A 24131-nucleotide genomic window follows, 5' to 3' on the forward strand; every position below is an offset into this window, starting at 1 on the left:
ATGTATATAATATATATGTATATATGTAATTCATCACTTACATACACACCCAGTGTTCATTACAAGTGCCTTCCTTGAGATACTGATATATATATTAACTAATATATATATTAGTTATATATATGTATATATGTATCAGCAATTCTTCACTTACATGCAACACCCAGTGTTCATCACAAGTGCCTTCCTTGTGATATTGATCACCCATATAGCCCATCCCCCCCATCAATCTTCAATTTGTTCTTTATTGTCAAGAGCCTCTTGTGGTTTGTTTCTCTTTCTTCTCTTATCCCCCTTCCCGTATGTTTATCTCTTTTGTTTCTTAAATTCCACTTATGAATGAAATCATATATTTGTCTTTCTCTGATTGACTTATTTTGCTTAGTATAATACATTCTAGCTCCATTTGTCAACATATATTGAGAGAATAATGTGGTTCTTATCCTTTCTTTTATTAATGTTGATTGATTAATTGATTGATTTTCAAATATTGAACAACCTCTGTAACCTAGGAACAAATTCCATCTGATAATGATGAATAAGTTTTTAATGTACTGTTGGATTTGATTTGCTAGTATCTTGATGATTTTTTTCATCAAAAATCATCAGGTCTTTTGATTGGCCTGTGATTCTCCTTTTTAGTGGAGTCTTCGTCTAACTTTGGAATCTATGTAATGCTGGGCTCATAGAATGTAGTTGGGAGTTTTACTTCCGTTTCTATTTTTAATAACAGTTTGAGAAGAATAAATATTAATTATTCTATACATGTCTTAGAAATTCCCTGTGAAGCCATCTGGCCCTGGACTTTTGTTTTTTGGGAGATTTTTTATTTCTGATTCAATTTCCTTTCTGGTTACGGATCTGTTCAAATTTTCTATTAATCTTTATTTCAGTTTTGGTAGTTTGTATGTTTTGAGAAATTTATACATTTCTTTTTTATTATCATTATTTAGTTTTAGAAAGAGAGAGAGAGAGAGAGAGAGCAAGTACATGAGCTGGGAGAGGGGCAGAGGGAGAGAGAGACAGAATTTTTTTAAAATTTTTAATGTTATTTATTTTTGAGGGACAGAGTGCAAGCAGGGGTGAGGCAGAAAGAGATGGAGACACAGGAGCTGAAGAAGACTCTAGGTTCTGACCTGTCAGGACAGGGCCCGATGCAGGGCATGGACTCACAAACTGTTAAGATCATGACCTGAGCCAAAGTTGGATGCTTAATCAACTAAGCTACATAGGCACCCCTATGCATTTCTTTTTCATTGTCTTGTTTGTTGGCATATTTTTTTTGTAACATTCTCTTATAATTGTTTGCATTCCTGTGTTGATGGTTGTGACCCCTCTTCTGTCATTCCTGATTTTATTTATTTGAGTCCTTTCTTTTTGATCTTTCTGACTAGGGATTTATACATTTTATTGATTTTCTCAAAGAACGAGCTCTTACTTTGTTGATCTCTTCTACTGCAATTTTATTTTTTTGGCTTTTTATATTGTTTATTTCTGCTATAATCTTTATTATTTCCCTTCCTTTGCTGGGTTTAGATTTTATTTAATCTTCCTTTCCTAGCTTCTTTACATATAAGGTTAGGTTGTATATTTGAAAATTTTCTTACTTCTTGAAGTAAACTTGTATTGCTATATACTTCCCTCTTATGGCCACCTTTGCTGCACCCCAAAGGTTTTGGACTGTCATGTTTTTATTTTCATTTTCATGTATTTTTTAAATTCCTTTCTTAATTTCCTGGATAACCCAGAAAATTCTTTAGTAGGATATTCTATTCTGTTCTATTCTATTCTATTCTATTCTAAATTTATGGAATTAGAAAGAGAGTGTATGAGAGGGAGAAAGAGGAGGAGAAGATCCTATGCAGGCCCCTCACTGTAAGCGCAGAGCTAGAAGCTTGGCTCTATCTCAAAAACCATGAAATCATGATGTGAGCCAAAATCAAGAGGAAGATACTCAACCAACTGAGACACCCAGGTGCCCCTAGTAGGATATTCTTTAATCTCCATGTATCTATGGTCTTTAAAAACTTTTTCCTGTGGTTGACTTTAAGTTTCATAGTGTTGTGGTATGGAAATATGCATGGTATGATCCCAACCTTTTTGTAATTGTTGAAGTCTGATTTGTGACCCAGTATGTGATCTATTCTGAATTATGTTCAATGTACACTTGAAAAGAATGTGTATTCTGCTGCTTTAGGATGAAATGTTCTCATATGTTTTTTAAGTCCATCTGTTCCAGTGTGCCATTCAAAGCCATTGTTTCCTTGTATATTTTGTATTTAGATGATCTGTCCACTACTGTAGGTGGTAGGTTAAAGTCCTCTATTATTGCATTATTATCAATTAGTTTCTTTATATTTGATATTAATTGATTTATATATGTGTGGGTTGTATTCAGTAGGGGGCATAAATATTTACAATTGTTAGATATTTTTGTTTGACAGACCCTTTATTATGACATAGTGTTCTTCTTCATCTCTTGCTACAGTTATTTATTTTAAAATCTAGTTTGTCTGATATAAATATGGCTACCCTGGCTTTCTTTTGATGTCCTTTAGCATGATAAATGGTTCCCCATTCCTTCACTTTCAATCTGGCAGAGGCTTTAGGTCTAAGTTGAGTCTCCTGTAAGCAGTATATTGTTTGGTCTTGTTTTTTGTTTGCTTGTTTGTTTGTTTGTTTTTTTTTTTAAATCATTCTGATACCCTATGGCTTTTGATTGGTGTATTTAGTCCATTTATATTTAGATAACCTTTGATAGATAAAATTTGTTGCCATTGTATTACCTGTATGGAGATTTTCTTCATTCCTTTCTCGTCTTTTTTGTTTTTTGTCTTTCTCTCCCATTCAAAGGATCCTCTTTAATATTTCTTGCCGGGCTGGTTTAGTGTCACAAACTCCTTCAGTTTTTTTTTTTTTTTTTTTTGGTCTGGGAAACTATCTTCCTCTCTTTCTATTCTGAATGACAGTCTTGCTGGATAAAGTATTCTTGGCTTCGTATGGTTCCCCTTCAACACGTTGAATATATCATGCCACCCCCTTCTGGCCTCTGAAGTTTCTGTGGAGAGATCTGCTGCCAACTTTGTCTTTAGTTTTAGGGGAGAGATTTATCTTCCCTTGCTGTTTTCAGGATTCTTTCCTTATCTCTGTAGTTTTCAAAGTTTGCTATAATATGCCTTGGTGTTGGGTAGCTTCTGTTTGGATCTTTTTAAATTTAAATTCAAGTTAGTTAACAAACAGTGTAGTACCGGTTTCAGTAGTAGAACGCACTGATTGATCTCTTACGTATGACACACAGTGCTCATCCCGAAAAGTGCCTTCCTTAATGTCCATCACCCATTTAACCCATCACCACACTTACTTCTTTATCAACCCTCAGTCAGTTCTTTCTATTTAAGAGTGTCTTATGGCTTGCCTCCCTCTGTTTTTATCTTATTTTCCTCTCCTTCACCTATGTTCATCTGTTGTGTTTCTAAAATTCCACATATGAGTGAAATCATATGATATTTGTCTTTCTCTGACTGACTTATTTTGCTAGCATAATACACTCTCTTCCATCCAAGTTGTTGAAAATAGTAAGATTTCATTCTTTAGATCACCACGTAGTATTCCATACATATATACATATATACCATATCTTTACCATGAATGTTTCTTTACCATGAACTAATGAATGACAACCATTCATTACCATTCATTACCATTCTTTACCATGAACTAATGAATGGCAACCATTCATTAGTTGATTGTCATTTGGATTATTTTCATAATTTGGCCATTATTGATAGTGCTATGTTATCAACATTGGGGTACATGTGCCCCTTTGAATCAGAATTTTTGTATACTTTGGGTAAATACTTAGTATTGCAATTTCTGGGTCATAGGGTACTTCTATTTTTAATTTTCTGAGGAACCTCCATCTGTTTTCCAGAGTGGCTACACCAGTTTGAATTCCCATCAACAACATTGTAAAAGGTTTTTGGTTGAATTTGATGGGAATTCTCCATGCCTTCTGGATTTGGATGTCTGTTTCCTTCCCTAGATTAGAGGAGTTTTCAGCTTTTATTTGTTCAAACCTTCTGCCCCTTCTTATTTCTTTTCTTCTTCTGGGACTCCTATGACATGAATGTTATTGTGCTTTATGAATTTGTTGAGTTCACTAGGTCTACATTCAAGATACAATATTTTTATTTCCCTCTTCAGCTGCATTATTTTCCATAATTATAATCTTCTGTATCACTATTCATTCTTCTGTTTCATTCATCCTCGTTGTCACCACAGCCATTTGATTTTCATCTTGGTTATAGCATTTGCTTTATTCCAGCTTGACTAGTTTTTATTTCTTTTATTTATGTAGTAAGGGTTTCTCTAAAGTCTTCTATACTTTTGTCCAGCCCAACTAATATCCTTATGTTTGTTGTTTTAAAATCTGGTTCAGGCTTATTACTTATATCTGTTTTGATTAGATTTCTGGCCTTTACCCCTTCATTATTTATTTTGGAGTCAATTCCTCAGTCTTGTCATTTTGCCTTGGTCACGAGTGTGTGTGTGTGTTTGGAAAGCCAGTTGTATTTCCTCCTTTCAACTCATGGCTATATTAAGAGCAAGTCCTATACTGTCTAGGGCCTGGCACTTCAGGAAGCTTTTCAGAATGTGCACTTTGCTTTTATTTTTTGGTTGTCCTTTCCCTCATGTCAGTCCCCTGTGGAGTTTCTCTTTGCTTGCAGTGGGGAGTGTTGGACTTTTTTCACTGTGTGCCATTTTAACTAGATGGTCTGCTTTGGTCTGTTTGTTAAAATAAGCTTGATCCTATTTCCACTAGAATTGAAGTTTTGCAGGACTCTATCATCAATAGACTGTTGCTTGTGAGGGGTTTGTGCTGTTATTCTGGGGGAGAGGCCTGGTGTGCTGGTTCTCAGGCAAACTTACTCTCATAAAGATGCACCTGCAGGGTGCAGTGGGGCTCTGTGCAACTGGCTCTAGCTTCCACTGGGGGCGCTGTGTTGCTCACTGATGTCTATCATTGCTGATAGGTGGGGGAAATGATATCACCTTGCTCTCTCATCCCAAGACTGGGGAGTTCATGCCCACCACTATTCAGGAAACTCTCACAGAAGAATCAGAAATCTCTCTTCTTGTGTCCATAGTTTCTGTTGGGTACCTGTCTATACCTTGTATGTACCCATGCTATCTACTCACCTGGCAGCACAGTACTCCTGTGTTTTACCTCAGGATGTGTTTCAAAACTCCAAATTTTAGGGACCTGGTGCAGTGTAAACCACCTGCCCTTATTCTTTGGTGGAGGGTCTCACCATGTTGTGGCTGGTGCCGCTATGCCCCAGAAAAGCAGCTGCAGAATCATTCAGGGATTTGGAGTTTATGGTAAAGTACAATAAAAGCCAACACCAAGGTTTGCTGTCCTCAGAAAGTGTCTCTGTTCCTACCTTAATGAACAGGGCAGCGTGGTGGTGCCTGCCAGCTTTGTCCTCTGAAATACCATGTCAGCTCTTCCAAATGTACTCCAAGAAAGTGAACTGTCTCTCCCAGTACAACCCAGGGAATCCTTAAACCATACTGCATGCTCCTGGGCTTCTAGCCTCCTTCCCCTCAGGAGAACCATTATGCCTGGCAGTCTCCACCTAGTGGTGGAAGCTTTAAAACTTCAGATTCTGAGCTCCACTTCCTTTTTTGGTGTTTATTTATTTTTGAGAGAGATAGAGAGAGAGAGAGGGCACAAGCAGCAGAGCAGCAGCAGAGAGAGAGGGAGACACAGAATCCGAAGCAGGATACAGGCTCTGAGCTGTCAGCATGAACCCACGAACTGTGAGATCATGACCTGAGCCGAAGTCAGATACACAACCAACTGAGCCATTTAGGAGCCCCAGAGCTCCACTTCTTGTAAAAACTTGAGATAATCTACCACTCTGGTTTCCCCCATCAATGGTCTTGGGGAATTGTTTCTATTGTGCAATCCCCTGCATGCTGCTTTCTCTTTTTTCTATCACTATCTCTCTCTCTTCTCTCTCTGAGATCAAGTTTCCATCCACTCCACAACACACTTCATTCTTTTCTCCCTGGAATCACATCTGTACCTTACTACCTTCCACAATGTGGCTTCATTTCTTCCTGTAATTCTGCAGCTTGTTTTCTCAGCATTTAGACTGATTTCATGTTTGTTCAGAATTATTTGATATTTATCCAATGGCATTCAAAGGAAGAGACAAGCATAGGATTCCTGTACTCTTCTGCCACCTTAACTCCTACTCCTGATAGTAGAGGACTTTAATACCCCACTTACATTCATGGACAGATAATCCAAAAATAAAAACAAGAAGGAAATGATGGCTTTAAATCAACACTAGAACAGATGGATTTAACAGAAATATTCAGAATTTGCCATTCTAAAACAACAGGATACACATTTTTTTGAGTGCACATTGAATACTCTCCAGAATAGGTCACATATTAGGACACAGAACAAATATCAACAAATTCAAAATGGTCAAAGTCCTATCACACATTTTTTCTGACACAATGCTATGAAACTAGAAATCAATCACAAGAAAAGTTTGGAAAGACTACAAATACATGGAGGTTAAATAATATGTCATTAAACAATGAATAGATCAAACAAGTTATAAAATAAGAAATAAAATTGTAAATGAAACAAAGAAAAATGAAGACACTAAATCCAAAAGCTATGGGATACAACAAATGCAGGCCTAATAAGGAGATATGTAGCAATAAAAGAAAAAAATAAGAAAAATATCAAAAAAATAACCTAACCCCATGTTTGAAAGAGCTAGTAGAAGAACCCAAACAAGCCCCAAACCAGCAAAAATAAGGAAATAATAAAGATTAGAGTGAAAATAAATGATACAGAAACAAACAAACAAACAAAAAAACACAATATAACATAGCAATGAAACCAGGAGCTGGTTCTTTGAAAACATCAACAAAATTGATAAAGCTCTAGTCAAACTCACTATAAAACAGAAAGGACAAATAAACAAAATGACAAGTGAAAGAAGAGAAGTAACAATCAATTCCACAATAATACAAAAATTATTTTAAAATATAACAAACAATATGCTGACAAATTAAACAAATAGAAGAAGTGATTAAATTCTTGGAAACATATAACCTACCAAAACCTAAGTTGGAAGATATGGAACATTTGAACAGGTTGATTACCAGCAAGTTGATTGAATCAGCAATCAAGAGCTCCCAACGAACAAAATTCCAGGACCAGATGACATCACAGGTGAATTCTATGAAACATTTAAAAACGACTTAATATCAAAAAAGACTAATAATTTCAAACTATTCAAAAAACAAAAGAGGAGGAAAAACTTTCAAAAGTATTCTAGGACGCCAAATTACCTGGCTACCAAAACGAGGTAAAAACACAACTAAAAAATAGAAATACAGGGCAATACCTCTGGTAAACATAGGTGTAAAAATCCTCAGTGAAATAGTAGCAAAAAAATCCAACAGTACATTAAAAACATCATTCACCACAATGAAATAGGATTTATTTCCAAAATAAAAGTGCAGTTCAATATTAGTGAATAATTAACATGATACATCACATCAATAAGAGAAAGGATAAAAACCATGTAATTATTTCAAAGACACAGAGAAAGCATTTGACAAAGTACAACATCCATTCATGATAAAAATCTTCAATAACATTGCTTTAGAGAGAATATAAAACAACATAATAATGGTCGTATATGAAAAACTCACAGCAAATACCACAACTCAATAAGGAAAGACTAAGAATCTTTCCTGCATATTGAAGATGAAGACAGGGATGTCTACTCTCACCACTTTTATTCAGCATAATATTGCAAGTGTTAGCCACAACAATTAGAAAACAAAAAATAAAATGCATCTGAATAGGTAAGGAAGTAATAAAACTTTTGCTCTTTGCAGATGAGATGTTATTATATATAGAAACCCTGAAAGATTCCATCAAAATACTATGAGACCTGATAAATGCATTCAGTACAGTCACAAGATACAAAATCGATGTTCAGAAGTCTGTTGCATTTCATATACTAATAATAAAGGAACATAAAGAGAAATTTTAAAAAATACCACTTACAATTACAGCAAAAATCAATAAAATACAGAAGAATGAACCTAACCAAAGATGCCTGTACAATGAAAACTATAAAACACTGATGAAAGAAATTGAAGATGGCACAAAGAAATGGAAAGACGTTCCATCCTCACGGATTTTCAAACATTGTTAAAATGTCTATAATACCCAAAGCAATGTACACATGTAATGCAATCCTAACAAAATACCAACAGAATTTTTCACAGACTGGAATAAAAAAAAATTCTAAAATTTATATGGAATCAGAATAGACCCCAAGAAGCCAAAATAGTTCTTTTTTTTTTTTTAATTCAAGTTAGTTAACATACAGTGTAGTATTAGTTTCAGTAGTAGAATTCTGTGATTCATCACTTACATATAACATCCAGTGCTCATTCCTAAAAGTGCCTTCCTTAATGCCCATTGCCCATTTAGCCCATTCCCCCACCCACCTCCCTTCTAGCAACCCTCAGTTTGTTCTTTGTATTTAAGAGTATCCTATGGTTTGCCTCCCTCTCTTTTTTATCTTAGTTTTCCTTCCCTTCTCCTGTGTTCATGTGTTGTGTTTCTTAAATTCCACACATGAGTGAAATTATATTTGTCTTTCTCTGACTTATTTCACTAAACCTAATATACTCTATTTTCATCCATGTTGTTGCAAATGGCAAGATTTCATTATTTTTGATTCAAAGTGGCTTATGCACCCCAATGTTTACAGTAGCACTATTGACAATTTCCAAATTATGGAAAGATCCCAAATGTCCATTGACTCACAATTCCAGACTCAAGTTATATTACACAGCTGGGTTAATCAAAACAGTATTGAAGTGCATTAAATGGACACATAGATAAGTAGAAAATTATAGAAAACACATAAACATTTTATGGCCAATTAATCTTCAACAAAGCAGGAAAGAATATCAATGGGCAAAAGACCATTTATTCAAGAAATGGTTCTGGGAATACCTGTCAACTACATGAGAAAGAATAAAACTGGATCACTTTTTCACATCATACACAAAAATATATTCAAAATGAATTATAGAACTAAATGTGAGGCCTGAACCATAAAAATTCTAGAAAAGAGCACAGGCAATAATGTCTCTGACATTAGCCATAACAGCATGTTTCTACATAGGTCTCCCGAGGCAAGGGAAACAAAAGCAAAAATAATATTTTGGGACATCATCAAAATGAAAAACTTCTGCACAATGAAAGAAACAATCAACAAAAATAAAACACAACCTACTGAATCAGAGAAAATATTTGCAAATGACATATCTGATAAAGGATTAGTTCCAAAATATTATAAAAAAACTTACACATCTCAACACCCACTAAACAAATAATCCAATTAAGTTGAACAGAAGACACATGAACAGACACTTCCCCAAAAAAGACATCCTCATGGAATCAGACACATGAAACAACGCTCAACATCACTCATCATCAGAGAAATGCAAGTCAAGCATACAATGAGAAAGCACCTCACACCTGTCAGAATGGCTAAAATTAATAGGTGATGGGGATTAAAGCATGCAGTTGTGATGAGCACCGTGTGATATATGAAAATGTTAAATTACTATATAGTATACTTGTAATGAATATAATGCTATAGGTTAACTGTACTAAAATTGAAAAAGTTAAAACAAAAAACTTAAAAAATAAACTGGGAATAAAGGAAAGAGAAAGGCTTATTTATTATTATTTTTATTTTTTATGTGAGTGTAGTTGTCACATATTGTTAAATTACTTTTAGGTGCACAACATAAAGATTCCACAAATTTATATATCATGCTGCTATGCTTTCCACAAGTGTAGCTACCATCTGTCACCATACAATAGTATTACAGTATCTGGGAGTATATTCCTTATGCTGTGCCTATTAATCAAAATGGGTTTATTTATTCTTATAGTGAATAAGGAATCACCCATCATGGTTGAATCATAGGACACCTCAGGAGAAAACTGTAGAAAGAATATATAATATTTGGGTTTGTATTAGGTGATTGTACAAGAGTTTTAGGAAGTGTTGGTTTGCTTTGGATTGTTGCTGTCAATAAGCATGGGTAATTCTATGACTGTCTTAATAAATCTTACACATAGGTGAAGTATACCAGACCAAGGGTAACACAGTAATTGGTAACAAAGCTATAGTCACTCATTCTTAGGAAAGGAACATGCTTGGTAATTTTTACAACGTGGATGATGTTCATGCTATGTCTATGTTCAGACAGGATTGTGCAGCAGTCTTGTTTCTGCTTTAGTCCATCAGGGTCACAGAATGGCTGTGTTTTCTGTTGATGAAATTAGCTTCCTGCTGTAGATATAACACATTACTACACACTTATCAGTTAAACAAACAAAAACAAAACAAAACAACAACAAAAAACCACACAAACACACACACACACAAACCCCACCAATTTATTTCCTTAGACTTCAGGTAGTCAGAGGTCTGAAATTGGTCTCACTGAGCTAAAATATAGTCATTGTCAGGCTGCATTTCTTCCGGAAGCTCTTGAAAAGAATAGTTTCCTTGCCTTTTCACATTCTAGATGTGTTCCTTGGCTGGTGTCCTCTTCTCTGATGTTTGGTCAACAATATTGAGCTGAAAAGTCATACTGCCATTTCTCTGATTCCTCCTCCTCCTCCTCCCACTTCTAAGACCTTTATGATTAGTTTGGGCTTTATTGATATCCAGAATAATCTTTCTATTTTAAAGTCAAGTGTTTAGTAAGGCACCTGGGTGGCTCAGTCAGCTAAGCATCCAACTCTTGATTTTGGCTCAGGTCATGACCTCATAGCCATGTGATTGAGCCCCATGTCAGGCTCTGTGCTGACAGCATCCAGCCTGCTTGGGATTCTCTATCTACCTCTATCTCTTTCCTTCCCCACTTGTGCTCTCTCTCTCTTTCTCTCTTTCTCTCTCTGAAAATAAATGAATAAACATTCAAATAATTAAAAAAATAAAGTCAACTGTAATTCCATCTGTATCTTGGACTTTGTTTTGTCATGTAACCCAACATATGCTCTATCTCTGGACACCCACAGTGTCCAGAGATAGAACATGGACATCTTTGGGGGTCCATTTTTATAGTTACCATACGGCTTTCTGTGAATCTGTGTATATGTAAAAGGAGAACACCAAGCCCAGCTCCAGTCAATCAATACCAAGGCATAATTTATGATACCTGGTCAACCATGAATATCAGGGACTACTTATATTTGGTGAACAATATGCTGTTTCTTTACCTAAATCATTTATATAACATGTGGATTTTTGGTGTTACTTCATGTAACTGTACTGCTATAAATCTTTCATATTACTGTCCATTTATATACTTTAGTAAAATTTATATACATTTAGTAAATTTAGTAAAATTTATATGAATTTATATACTTTAGTAAAATTAAAACTGTTACTTCAATAAAAATTTAAAATGTGTTACAACTAATGAATTAAAAAAGTGCAAGATTGTAATGATTGACATTTAATCATGAAATACAGGGTTTTTCCTTAGTCATATTTATGTAGAATCATGAAAATACACATTTAGGCACAATGCAGATCACTCAGTAATTTCTCAATAAAAATAATACTCTTGATATTTGTTAGTGCTGCTATTAATATCATTATTATTCAAAATTGTTATTTTATTTTTTTTCTTATTTAATTCACCAGAATTACCACCATTTGATATGTATATATATATATATATTTCTCTCACCTCATTGATTGTGCATTGGTAAATACTTGTATAAATATAAAATTTAAAAAAAAAGCTTTATATATTGGTTTGGAGAATCCCAGTAAAATGAGTTTAATTGATGTAAAGTAATACCAAACACTTATGCTTTGCTTTGATCATCAGTAAACTGTTGTAATAATCTCCAAATTTTATGAAAGCATTTGTCACCAGGTCAGGTGTTTTTGTTTTTTTTTTTAATTACCTTTCCTCATTCCTATCGATCAATAAGAAAGATTTTCTGTTACAGCAAAAGCAAAGAAACAGGCAAATATTTATTTGATACATCTATTGCCTTGTATTCACTGTATAAATTAAACTCAATAAATCACACTGTGAAAGAAACATCATTTTCCCCCTTTTACAGATGATTAAACTGAAGCTTGGAGTGTATGTGTCACTCACCACAAATCATATATCTAGAAAGTTTTGAGACGACTAAGGTTAAATTTAGCCTTCCCTCTTTAGAAGATTTTTTTTCGTGGGGGAGAAGATACCTTTCTTCAACACTATGTACCCTATGCAATTACCATATTTTCTTGACATATTGATTACTACTAAAATACAGGATAGCAGGGTTGAATGCACTCTTTGGTATAAGACAAGTAGTTTACATGCTATCTTATTTAACAATATTATGAGGCAGATGTCACTTTCAAATCACTCATTTCCTAATTTTAGCATTTTTAGTTTATTTATTTATTTTGACAGACAGAGAGAACAAGGGGGTAGGGGAAAGAGAGAGAGAGAATCTTAAGCAGGCCTTGTGCTGTCAGCATAGAGCTCCACACGGGGCTCAAACCCACAAACCATGAGATCATGACCTGAGCCCAAACCAAGAGTCAGATGCTTAACAAACTGAGGCACCCAGGTGCTCCCCCTGGATTTTAGCATTATGTGAGTCAAACAACACATTCCTTCAGGGATCAAATATCCTGAGATTTTAAAATAATATGTATGGAAATGATAAATGGAGAAGGTAATTGGCCTTCCGTATTCTTTCAAATGTGTTCCCATTGGCATTTGCAGAACCTAGAACCTGGGACTTCCTAGACTTTAGCCAGGTGACTTGTACTGTATACTAGTACAGAAGCATTTTTTGAGTTCCAAATAGTGATTTGCGTGTCAGAGACATGGATCACTAGGCAGCTGACCCTGAAGCAGGTGAGTTCCAGGAGTCTCAGACACGGTGCATAAAACTTAAGGTCATGTTCTCTAGTGCTTTTGGTTTTTTCTATTTACTTCCAGAAATTTAAGGACTAGTAATACATAGAAAAGCATCCATAGAAAAACAGAGAAATTAAAATATAAAGATTTCACTCAATGACATCATAACTATTCTTTTACTCTTTGCCATAAACATTTTATAAATTTTTAAAACATACGTTTGCATCTCTCCATTAACATAATATTGAACACCATTCTTGCTGTTGTCCTGGGTTGCCTAGTGGCAATTTTAATAATTTCTTGTCACAATTTCTCACTACACATTGTAAATGAATGTGAAATATCTTTTGTGTATATTGGGTGTTTTTCAATTTATTTTGCATTATATTTTAGAATGATATCTGTAAGGACATATTAATGATTCCAAGCGATAGGGTAGTTTTAGAGTTATTTCTTAATATTTCCAAACTGATACATAAGACATTTTTTTATTTTTATTCAACAATTAATTTTTACTATATTCTAACTGGTAATGCATGTTACAAAGAAAAACTTAAATCCAGTAATAAAGGTATCAAAATAGTAATTATTTTCTTTAATCTGTGTGTTTCTTTAATATCCACTGAGAGTATACATTTTCTATAGATATGTAAATCTGTCTTTATAAAATGTTAATTATGTACAATATATTGATGATCTTTTCCGGAGACTTGGGATTTGTTTCATGCCCCAGCCCAAAGTTAGAAGGATGCATTTGATTTCGTTATTCACCTCCTCTATTTCTCAGTTTCCTCTAGGAAAATGATGGTTTTGAGTACATGAAAGCAGTGACTACTATTTATTGATAACTTGCTTATTTCCAGTAATCAGTTAAGTACTCTCTATATACTATCTTATTTTATCCTTACAACAGCCATACAATGTGATTAAGGACTGGCTCCTAAAACACAGAATGTGCTTTACTTCACAGAATTTGCAATGTTGGAATACATCCTACAAGTGTGCTCTGTGAGAGGCACAAGCCCATACACTCAACACGCTCAATTCCCTCTGCTTGAATTGTGGATGACCTGGAATCTACCGAGAGGGTCTTTTATGTAACTTAAATGGTAGAGAGGGTGGGAATCATGTGTTCCTTTGGATCAATCAATTTTCCGATATTTATCTTATATGTGTTTTTGTGTGTTCACAAATTCACTTTAGAAATATTTATTCTGGATTTCCTGTTTGCCATGAGATTTATTTTGTAACAAAACTGAGCCTTGGAATGCATCCACCTAGAAAAGGGTAAAAAATAGTTTGCATTTTTAAAATTTGTTTATCAATTACATGAAAGACAATCATTTAGTCTAGCCTGCAACTTTGAGAATCCGTTATTAATTTTATTTTGTTTGTTAATCAATGTGCCAATCTCACTATCAATTTAATAGTTAGAAATAAAAACTGAGAAAACTAAAATGAACATGGGAACTTAACTTCCACAAACTGGGTTATGGACTGATGGTATCTCATTGGTACCTGGCTTCTCCCCTTGATTTTCCAGAGACAAATCATATTCTCACATCTCAGCTACTTCATGTACAATATCAAAATAATTGCCATATCTATGTGTTTTAGGTGTTGCAATATTGGATGAGATAATGCATATTAAGGGGTTATCATAGTGTCTGAAATATTATTTTCTACATTTTTTAACATCCTTATTTTGTCTGAGTTGTTACATTTGTAGCATAAAAATGAGAAACAGGGTCATTTCAGCGTTAATATTTAGGATCAGTGTGGGAATAAGTTTAGGAATTCCCTGAGCTTGCACGAAATGGTCAACAAGTCTTAGGACAAAAGCTTAGGAATGGGAAGCCACAGGATGAAAGTGTCCAGGATAGGTAAACAGGGCGAAAGCGTCCATAACATAAAACACAAGCAGAAAGCTGTTTTCACAGGAAGGAGGAGTCCAGAACAGGTCAACAGATCAACAGGTATTCAGGGCTATAGACCACTGCAGCAGGGTGAAATTGCTCAGAGTGGAACTAATTAGCAAAAGAAAGGTGTCTTGATAACCCTGAGGTAGCATGCTTGGTCTCTCTTATTCCTAGGTAATTTAAGATAAACAGACTCTGCCTGGTGCCTGCTGTAAACAGCCTTCTGCTAGGCAAAGGGATTTTCTTTTCTGTGGATCCAAAAGAAAAGAAAAAGAATTTTCTTTTCTGTGGAGCCAAAACTCTAAGCAACATATCTTCAAAACCCATTTTCTGTCATACACAGGAGTCAACAATCACTGTTTCATCATCTCTTTCTGGATGTCCATCACACTTGTAAGCTTTCTGATCCTAATGAAAAGGGAGCTAGGACCCTTACTTGGGGCTCTTGTCTCCTCCTGGCCATTAACCACTCTCACATTTAATTCTGTGTCTGCTCTCTTGCTGCATAAGAGAGAACATACTCAAAGTCTGTAGCTCAAAATATTGGTCTGTGAAGTATTTAACATAGAACAGGCATTTGGGAATGGTGAAAATTTTGCTAATTCTGAGAAAACCACATTGAAGTGTGGATAGAAATGGAACAATGAATCTGAAAGGATATTGGATTCTGTGTAATCATAGGTTTTATACAAACAGAAAATAAGAGAATGTGTTTTTTACCTTGTTTTTAATGTGCGGAACAACACAGATGACTAGATATAATTTTGACTTTAATTTTTTAATGTTTATTTATTTTTGAGAGAGAGAGAGAGTGCATGCCCACAAGTGGAGGAGGAGTAGAGAGAGAGGGAGACAGAGGATCCTAAGCAGGTTCTGCGTTGACAGCAGAGAGTCTGACATGGGGCTCGAACTCATGAACTGCAAGATCTTAACCAAAGCTGAAGTCTGATGTTCAACTCTCTGATCCACCCAGTCGCCCAAAGTTTTGACTTTCAAAGTTGTTTATAATGTTTATTTTTCAGAGAGAGAAAGAGAGAGACAGAGAAAGAGGAGAGAGAGAGCATAAACAGGGGAGGAGCAGAGAGACAGGGAGACAGAATCAGAAGCAGACTCCAGGCTCCAGGCTCCCAGCTGTCAGCACAGAGCCTGTAACGAGACTGGAACACAGGAGCAGGGAGGTCATCGCCTGAGGTGAAGTCAGATGCCCAACGACTGAGCCACCCAGGCACCACATAGTTTTGACTTTTAAATCTACTTCGCATTTTAAACCTGTGGACTTACAAATGAATTAAATTTTTGACAGGAAATACCACATAAGATTTTATTGTTTAATCTTTGTGCTTTTATTTATTTATTATTTATTTATTTATTTATTTTTTAATATATGAAATTTATTGTCAAACTGGTTTCCATACAACACCCAGTGCTCATCCCAAAAGATGCCCTCTTCAATACCCATCACCACCCTCTCCTCCCTCCCACCCCCCATCAGCCCTCAGTTTGTTCTCAGTTTTTAAAAGTCTCTTATGCTTTGGGTCTCTCCCACTCTAACCTCTCTTTTTTTCTTAGTGAAAGAAATTATTTATGTGTCATAAATTCCATGATACAGTAAAATATTTAAAACATAAAAAAATTCAAAATTAATAATCAAAGAACCTGTTGTCTTGGAATGATTAAACATGCTCATGGTGTTTGCTCACGTTAAAAAATTCACAAATGTTGTATTGACTGCAATGTTCAACCCAGACTTATTGTAAATATTATGTCATTTAAACTATATCTAGACTTTAACAAATTATAATTAAATCATATATTAGTTCTCAAAAAATATTCATTTACTTGAAAATATTTGTGTGGAAAATAACTATTTATAGCTAATAAATATAATAGTAAGGAAATTATTAAAGCTAATCTTTGTAGAGTTATTGTATTTTGTCATATGCTATGTACTTGTATGCATTAGCTCTTAATTCTAACAAAGAAAAATACTATATGTCATTCAATTTTGCACATAATAAAGCTGAGTTTTAAAAAGATTTAAATTATGTTACCTAAATTTATCTACTACCAATCACTTGAATAGATATTCAAACTCAAGAAGTCTAGTCCTTAAATCTGTACTTCTTTAGCTCATACAATTAAAGAAAACCATTCTATTGAGTTACGGATCAGGGAGTACAATACTGTTATCTGTTGTCTAATTTTTAAAATGTGCGGTATTAAATGAACCACATAACTTTCTAAACTTTAATTTCCTAATGTTTAAATGTTTATTATGAAGATATGTAACATGACTTTTCATTTGGAAATATAATATAGAATGAATAAAGTGATCTTATCACAATGATTATTTTAAAGTCCTATTAACTTTAAATAATTTCTTCTTCAATTGTAAATTCGCATAAGACCTGCAAACTCATAATTAAAGTAACTTTTCATCTCGAGAATATATTTAAAGGTGGTTTCAAGCATGGGCATTAGCTGATAATTTTCAATACAAGGACAGAGCACAAAGTGAGACATAACAGATACAAATGAAGCCAGTGTTAGAAAACAGTCTAGCAAAATATCAAGTACCTGAATCTAGAAACAAGGAGACTGACTTTATAGTGATGGAAACATGCACAAATCTTCCTGGTATCTATGAAGTAAGTGAGCACAATACTTTAGTGTTTTATCACCCTTTCTTCATGTTATATAAACAATTTGTAATTCATGTCTCTATGTCCAGTATGTCCTGACTCTGGGGTTGTGTAATTGGAGAATGCTTATATCAATTTCTTGTCATTCATTAAGACACATATGTGTCTATTCACATCACATAATAAAGAGGTGAACTCCATAGAATATAGGAATTTGCAAAGTATACAAAAAATTAAAACAATGTACCTAAATAACAAAATACATATAAATTACTTAAATCTATTAATAAAATTCAAACAATCCAATAGAAAATGAGAACATAAGATGTTTACAGTGAGTTTGCAGAAGTAATATAAAGTTGAATATTAAAAGAGTTTCTGCTAAAGTTGAGTTAACAAACTTGTAATTTAAAACAAAATTAATTTTCACTCTTCTGTGATTGGCTGTAATTATTGCACCTCAAAGTAACTAATGGTATCACATGGAAAAACTGAAGCAAAAATCAACAGTTGTTGAGAGTGTAAAAGATAGGGATTCAGTTATCTAAAAGACTAAAAGTACTACATTTAGATTATTTATTAGAGGAAATCTTGCCACATGCATCAGGCCATAAATTATATTAACAGAAAATTAGAAGAATTCCAAATATTCATAAATATGTTACACTATAAGTATACCATGTAACAAGATGGGGTAGTAAGTGATAACTTAATAAACTATATATATATATATATATATACACACACATATATACATATATATATGGTATATGTATGCATCATTGAAATAAAGCAGAGATAGATATGATCATTATTATGTTTTATTTATAGCTATTTTGATGAATGGTATATCTGTATCATTTAATGATATATAATGGTATTGGTTATAAATGATAGAAACTGAAATCAATGTTAATATTTACAAAAGGTTTTGCCTATAAAAATTTTACAATGCTTACTAATTAATTTACATAGAAACTAAATAAGGACTTGTAATACAGATTATGAATAAACCTGAAACTTAATGTTGTTGGAAATCATTAACAGATTGCTCTCTTTGAAAAAGTAAATTCGTAAGGAAATGTTAAATGTCACATAAATATAAAAGAGAAAGTCATTTGCATAAACATCTAATTCTACACAATATATATTTACAGATAAGAAAAAGCTTGAGGCTTCAGGGAAAAGATAATAAATCCCTGAAAATAAATGAGATGCTCCATATTTTATTTCCAGGTGATGTTGTACCTCAGAGTAATTTGGGACATCAATTTATTTGAGCAAGTCTTAAATAAATAGTTAGGTAATTAACCAACTAATCAGTTAATTAAAAAGTAATTAATAATTTAATCAGTTAATAAACTAATCTATTTCCTATCTTTTAGGATGTGTGATTACTGGTAACAAAGTGTTTAAGACTGTAAATAAGATGATTTTTTATGTGCCTTAGGGTTATATTTATTTATAAAACTGGTTATTTTCAATGCACACATTTAATTAAATCCAGAAATTTGTGAGTACATATTAGATATAAAAATTAACTGCTAAGAGGTCTCTAAAATGAGATAAATTCCCTGTAATCACCAGCAGGCATCATGCTAACATGACCAATATGGTAGTAGGTACTCCAGAACAGAATCTGTGGTAGCTGGAAGCCTGGATATTGGAACCATGGGCTGCATACACATGTAAAATAGAGAAATACAGCTAGTTTTGTTTCTATCAGCATCAAAATGAGTGCTAGTAATTGCACATTAGTTTGTATATTTTTTAAATTAAAACAACTCCTCATGACATTGAAGGAAATCTTGAGAAACTAATTTAAACATATGAGAAACATGAAAAAGTTCTAATTAAGAGATATATCACATTAATATTGGCCAAAATGCATGACTATGAGGCTCTTCCAACACAGAAGTACCCAGGCATTAGAAAACTAGGAAGGCATAATATTTACTAACACCGTGAGTAAATTATGTGTGGCATACCAACAAGATATACAGAAATAATAGAAATGTAATGTGCACTGCAATGTATACTTGTTATCCAATTTTTGGAAAAAAATATTGTGAAATAACAGCAGAGATGTATGATAGGATGGTAAGGCAAATGTCTTGTCAGGAAATGAAAGGCTAGAGACATAATTATTCCTCCAGATCTCATTTATTTTTACATCATTTGACCATGTCTTCTTAAGAAAATGCATAAGCTTCCTTTCAAACACCTGTTTTCCTAATCATTCCTTGTCTTCCAGGCATGACTGGAGCCATGGAAGATGCAAATAACACCACAGACATAAACTTCATTCTTCTGGGGCTCTTTAACCACACTCAGACCCATCTGTTCCTCTTTTCCATGGTGTTCATGGTCTTCCTTTCCTCCCTGATGGGCAATGCCCTCTTGATTGTGCTCATCCATGAGGACCCCCGACTGCACATGCCCATGTACTTCTTGCTTAGCCAGCTCTCCCTCATGGATGTGATGCTTGTCTCCACCATAGTCCCCAAAATGGCAGCCAACTACCTAATGGACACCAGATCCATCTCTCCTGCTGGCTGTGGGGCCCAGATATTCCTGTTTCTGACTCTGGGAGGGGGCGAGTGCTTCCTCTTAGCTGCCATGGCATATGATCGATATGTGGCCATATGTCACCCCCTGCGCTACCCCATCCTCATGAATCAGAAGCTCTGCTTGAACATGACCACAGGCTCCTGGATTCTGGGAGGGGTAGATGGGCTGATGCAAGCTGGCACCACTCTGAGCTTCCCTTACTGCCATTCTCGGGAAATCAACCACTTCTTCTGTGAGGCACCCTCGCTCGTTCGCCTTGCATGTGCGGACACTACATTTTTTGAGTTTTTCATGTATGTGTGCTGCATCCTGATGCTCTTGATCCCTCTGTCTATCATTTTGGCTTCCTACAGTCTCATCCTGGCTGCTGTGCTCAACATGAGGTCCACTGCAGCTCGAAAGAAAGCCTTTGCCACTTGCTCCTCTCACCTGGCTGTTGTGGGGCTCTTCTATGGCACTCTCATATTCACCTACATGCGGCCCAAATCCTACCATACAGTGGTCCATGACAAGGTGGTCTCTGCTTTTTACACCATCTTTACACCTGTGTTGAACCCTCTTATATACAGTGTGAGGAATAAAGAAGTCAAGGGGGCTTTGAAAAAGTGGCTGGAGAAACATTTTCTGGGACATCTATAGTGGGACTCATTTGCAAAATTGGCAGCAGCCAAAATGAATCCAGATTTTGAAACTTGTGTTATATCAATGTATATTGCTCTCAGTTGGCCGGTTTGTGCTGTTTTTTTTTTTTTAACTATTTCATTTATATATGGTAAATTCATTAAAATTTCCATTTGTCCTGCTTTCAGATATTGTCATAGTATTTTTGTTGTAGACTTTGGACCTCAGTAATAAGAATAAATGATTGAGGCACTGTAAGCAAAATATATGTTATACATTGATAAAATAAAGGGGATTTTCAACTCTTAATGTTTGTGGGCCCTGATCATGTGCTCTCAGGAAAGCCAAACTTTACCATTACCAAGTCAGCAAATCTCACAATATGGGTTCAATTTCTGCCCTGGGAGCCCATGTACATCTACTTCATTTATAAGTAACTTAAAAGGGAGGATTCCAAAAATAAAGTAAACAGTAAAACCTTCTTGGTTCACATGAGACTGAAGTCAGACAATCCTGCAGATATAGTTAAGCCTTAAGGTTATAGTCCTATAAGATAAGGTCTATAACTTTCTAAAATATCTTTGATCTAGTGACTGTAACATTTTATGTTTTCTGCTGTTAGTGAAGATTGTGTATCCCAGTCAGCTGTCCTAACTTGAGCTGGGGGATTTTTTTTTTCTTTCAGAGATCCTAAAAGATTTGTTCATTTTGTACCAACAACATCAGCCATTTGTATGTGTGTTTGTGTGTGTCTGTATAAAATTATGAGGATGAATTATTTAAAGAGTGAATAATTATTTTTAAAAAAGCAATGTATATACTAGCTTCTATAATTTTTATAAAAAATTTCAAATAAATTAGAAATGAAATAAATATGAAACAAAATACATAAAACTTGTAGAAGATATATACATATTTATATACTTATAATAAATATTTATATATTTATACAGTTTATATACAGTTTATTGTCAAGTTAGCTAACATAGACTATATGCATTGTGCTCTTGGTTTTGGGGGTAGATTCCCATGATTCATTACTTACATACAGAACCCAGTGCTCATTCCAACAAGTGCCCTCCTCAGTGGCTATCACCCATTTTTCCCTTCCCCCACCCCTCCATCAACCCTCAGTTTGTTATCTGTATTTAAGAGTCTCTTATGGTTTGCCTCCCTCCCTCTTTGTTTGACACTATTTTTTCCCTTCCCTTCCCCCATGGTCTTCTGTTAAGTTTCTCAAGTTCCACATATGAAGGAAAGCACATGATATCTGTCTTTCTCTGACTGACTTATTTCACTTAGCTTAATACCCTCCAGTTCCATCCACGTTGCTGCAAATGGCCAGATTTCATTCTTTCTCATTGCCAAATAGTATTCCATTGTATATATAAACCACATTTTCTTTATCCATTCATCAGTTGGTGGACATTTGTGCTTTTCCCATAATTTGGCTATTGTTGAAAACACTTCCATAAACAAAGGGGTACATGTGCTCCTATGAATCACATTCCTGTATTTGTTGGCTAAGTTCCTGGTAGTGCAATTGCTGGATCCTAAGGTAGTTCTATTTTTTTTTTTTTTTGAGGAACCTCCACACTGTTTTCCAGAGTGGCTCCAACAGTTTGCATTACCACCAAAAGTGCAAGAGGGTTCCCATTTCTCTAGATCCTCGCCAGCATCTGTTGTTTCCTGAGTTGTTCATTTTAGCCACTCTGACCGGTGTAAGGTGGTATCTCAGAATGGCTTTGATTTGTATTTCCCTTATGATGAATAATGATGACCATCTTTTCACGTGTCTGTTGGCCATCTGGATGTCTTTTTTGGAAAAGTGTCTATTCATGTCTTCTGCCCATTTCTTCACTAGGTTATTTGTTTTTTGGGTGTTGAGTTTGGTAACTTCTTTATAGATTTTGGATACTAACCCTTTATCTGATATGTCATGTGCAAATATCTTTTCCATTCTATTGGTTGCCTTTTAGTTTTGTTCATTGTTTCCTTTGCAGTGCAGAAGCTTTTTTTATCTTGATGAGGTCCCAATAGTTCATTTTTGCTTTTAATTCCCTTGCCTTTGGAGATGTGTCAAGCAAGAAATTGCTGTGGCTGAGGACAAAGAAGTTGTTGCCTGTTTTCTCCTCTAGGGTTTGATGTTTTCCTGTCTAACATTTAGGTCTTTCATCCATTTTGAGTTTACTTTTGTGTATGGTATAAGAAAGTTGTCCCATTTCATTCTTCTGAATGTTGCTGTTCAGTTCTCCCAGCACCATTTACTAAAGAGCCTACATTTTTTTCCATTGGATGCTCTATCCTGCTTTGTCAAGGATTAGATGACCATACCTTTGGGGGTCCAGTTCTGAATTCTCTATTCTATTCCATTGGTTTATGTGTCTGTTCTTGTGCCAGTACCATACTATCATGATGATTACAGCTTTGTAGTTTAAGCTAAAGTCTGGTATTGTGATGCCTCCCACTTTGGTTTTCTTCGTCAGCATAACTTTGGCTATTTGAGGTCTTTTGTGCTCACATCTAAATTTTAGGATTTTTTGTTCTAGTTTTGACAAGAATGCTGGTGCAATTTTGATTGGGATTGCATTGAATGTGTAGATTGCTTTGGGAAGTATTGACATTTTAACAGTATTTGGTCTTCCAATCCATGAACATGGAATGTATTTCCATTTCTTTGTGTATTCTTCAATTTCCTTAAGAAGTTTTCTATAGTTTTCAGCAAACAGATCTTTTATATTTTAGTTAGGTTTATTCCTAGGTATCTTATGTTTCTTGGTGCAATTGTAAATGGGATTGATTTCTTGATTTCTCTATCTGTTGCTTCATTATTGGTATATAGAAATGCAACCGATTTCTGTACATTGAATTTGTATCCTGCAACTTTGCTGATTTCATGTATCAATTCTACCTGCTTTTCGGTGGAGTCTTTTGAGTTTTCCATGTAGAATATCATATCACCTGTGAAAAGTTAAAGTTTGACTTTTTATTTGCCAGTTTGGATGCCTTTCATTTCATTTTGTTGTCTGCTTGCTGAGGCTACGACTTCCAACACTATGTTAAACAACAGTGGTGAGAGTGGATATCCCTGATGTGTTCCTGATCTTAAGGAAAAATCTCTCAGTTTTTTCCCCACTGAGGATGATATTAGCTGTGGGCTGTTCATATATGGCTTTTCTGATGTTAATGTATGTTCCTTGTATCCCGACTTTCTTGAGGGTTTTTACTAAGAAAGGATGCTGCATTTTGTCAAATGCATTTTCTGCATCTATTGAAAGGATCATATGGTCCTTATCCTTTCTTCTATTAATGTTATGTATCACAGTGATTGATTTGTGAATATTGAGCCAGCCCT

The 24131-nt window shown here is 34.7% G+C and overlaps 1 protein-coding gene across 1 annotated transcript; it reads left to right on the forward strand.

Annotated features, from left to right (window-relative positions):
• The first annotated feature begins 19849 nt into the window (after nucleotides 1-19849).
• Nucleotides 19850-20844, forward strand: LOC125934795 (olfactory receptor 2T33-like). The gene is made up of 2 exons (XM_049648391.1): nucleotides 19850-20768; nucleotides 20807-20844. Exons 1-2 carry the CDS (start codon nucleotides 19853-19855, stop codon nucleotides 20842-20844), a joined length of 954 nt encoding a protein of 317 aa, XP_049504348.1. The 5' UTR covers nucleotides 19850-19852.
• Nucleotides 20845-24131: the final 3287 nt, after the last annotated feature.

This window comes from Panthera uncia (genome assembly GCF_023721935.1).
Source record: "Panthera uncia isolate 11264 chromosome A1 unlocalized genomic scaffold, Puncia_PCG_1.0 HiC_scaffold_17, whole genome shotgun sequence".
Lineage (NCBI taxonomy): Eukaryota > Metazoa > Chordata > Mammalia > Carnivora > Felidae > Panthera > Panthera uncia.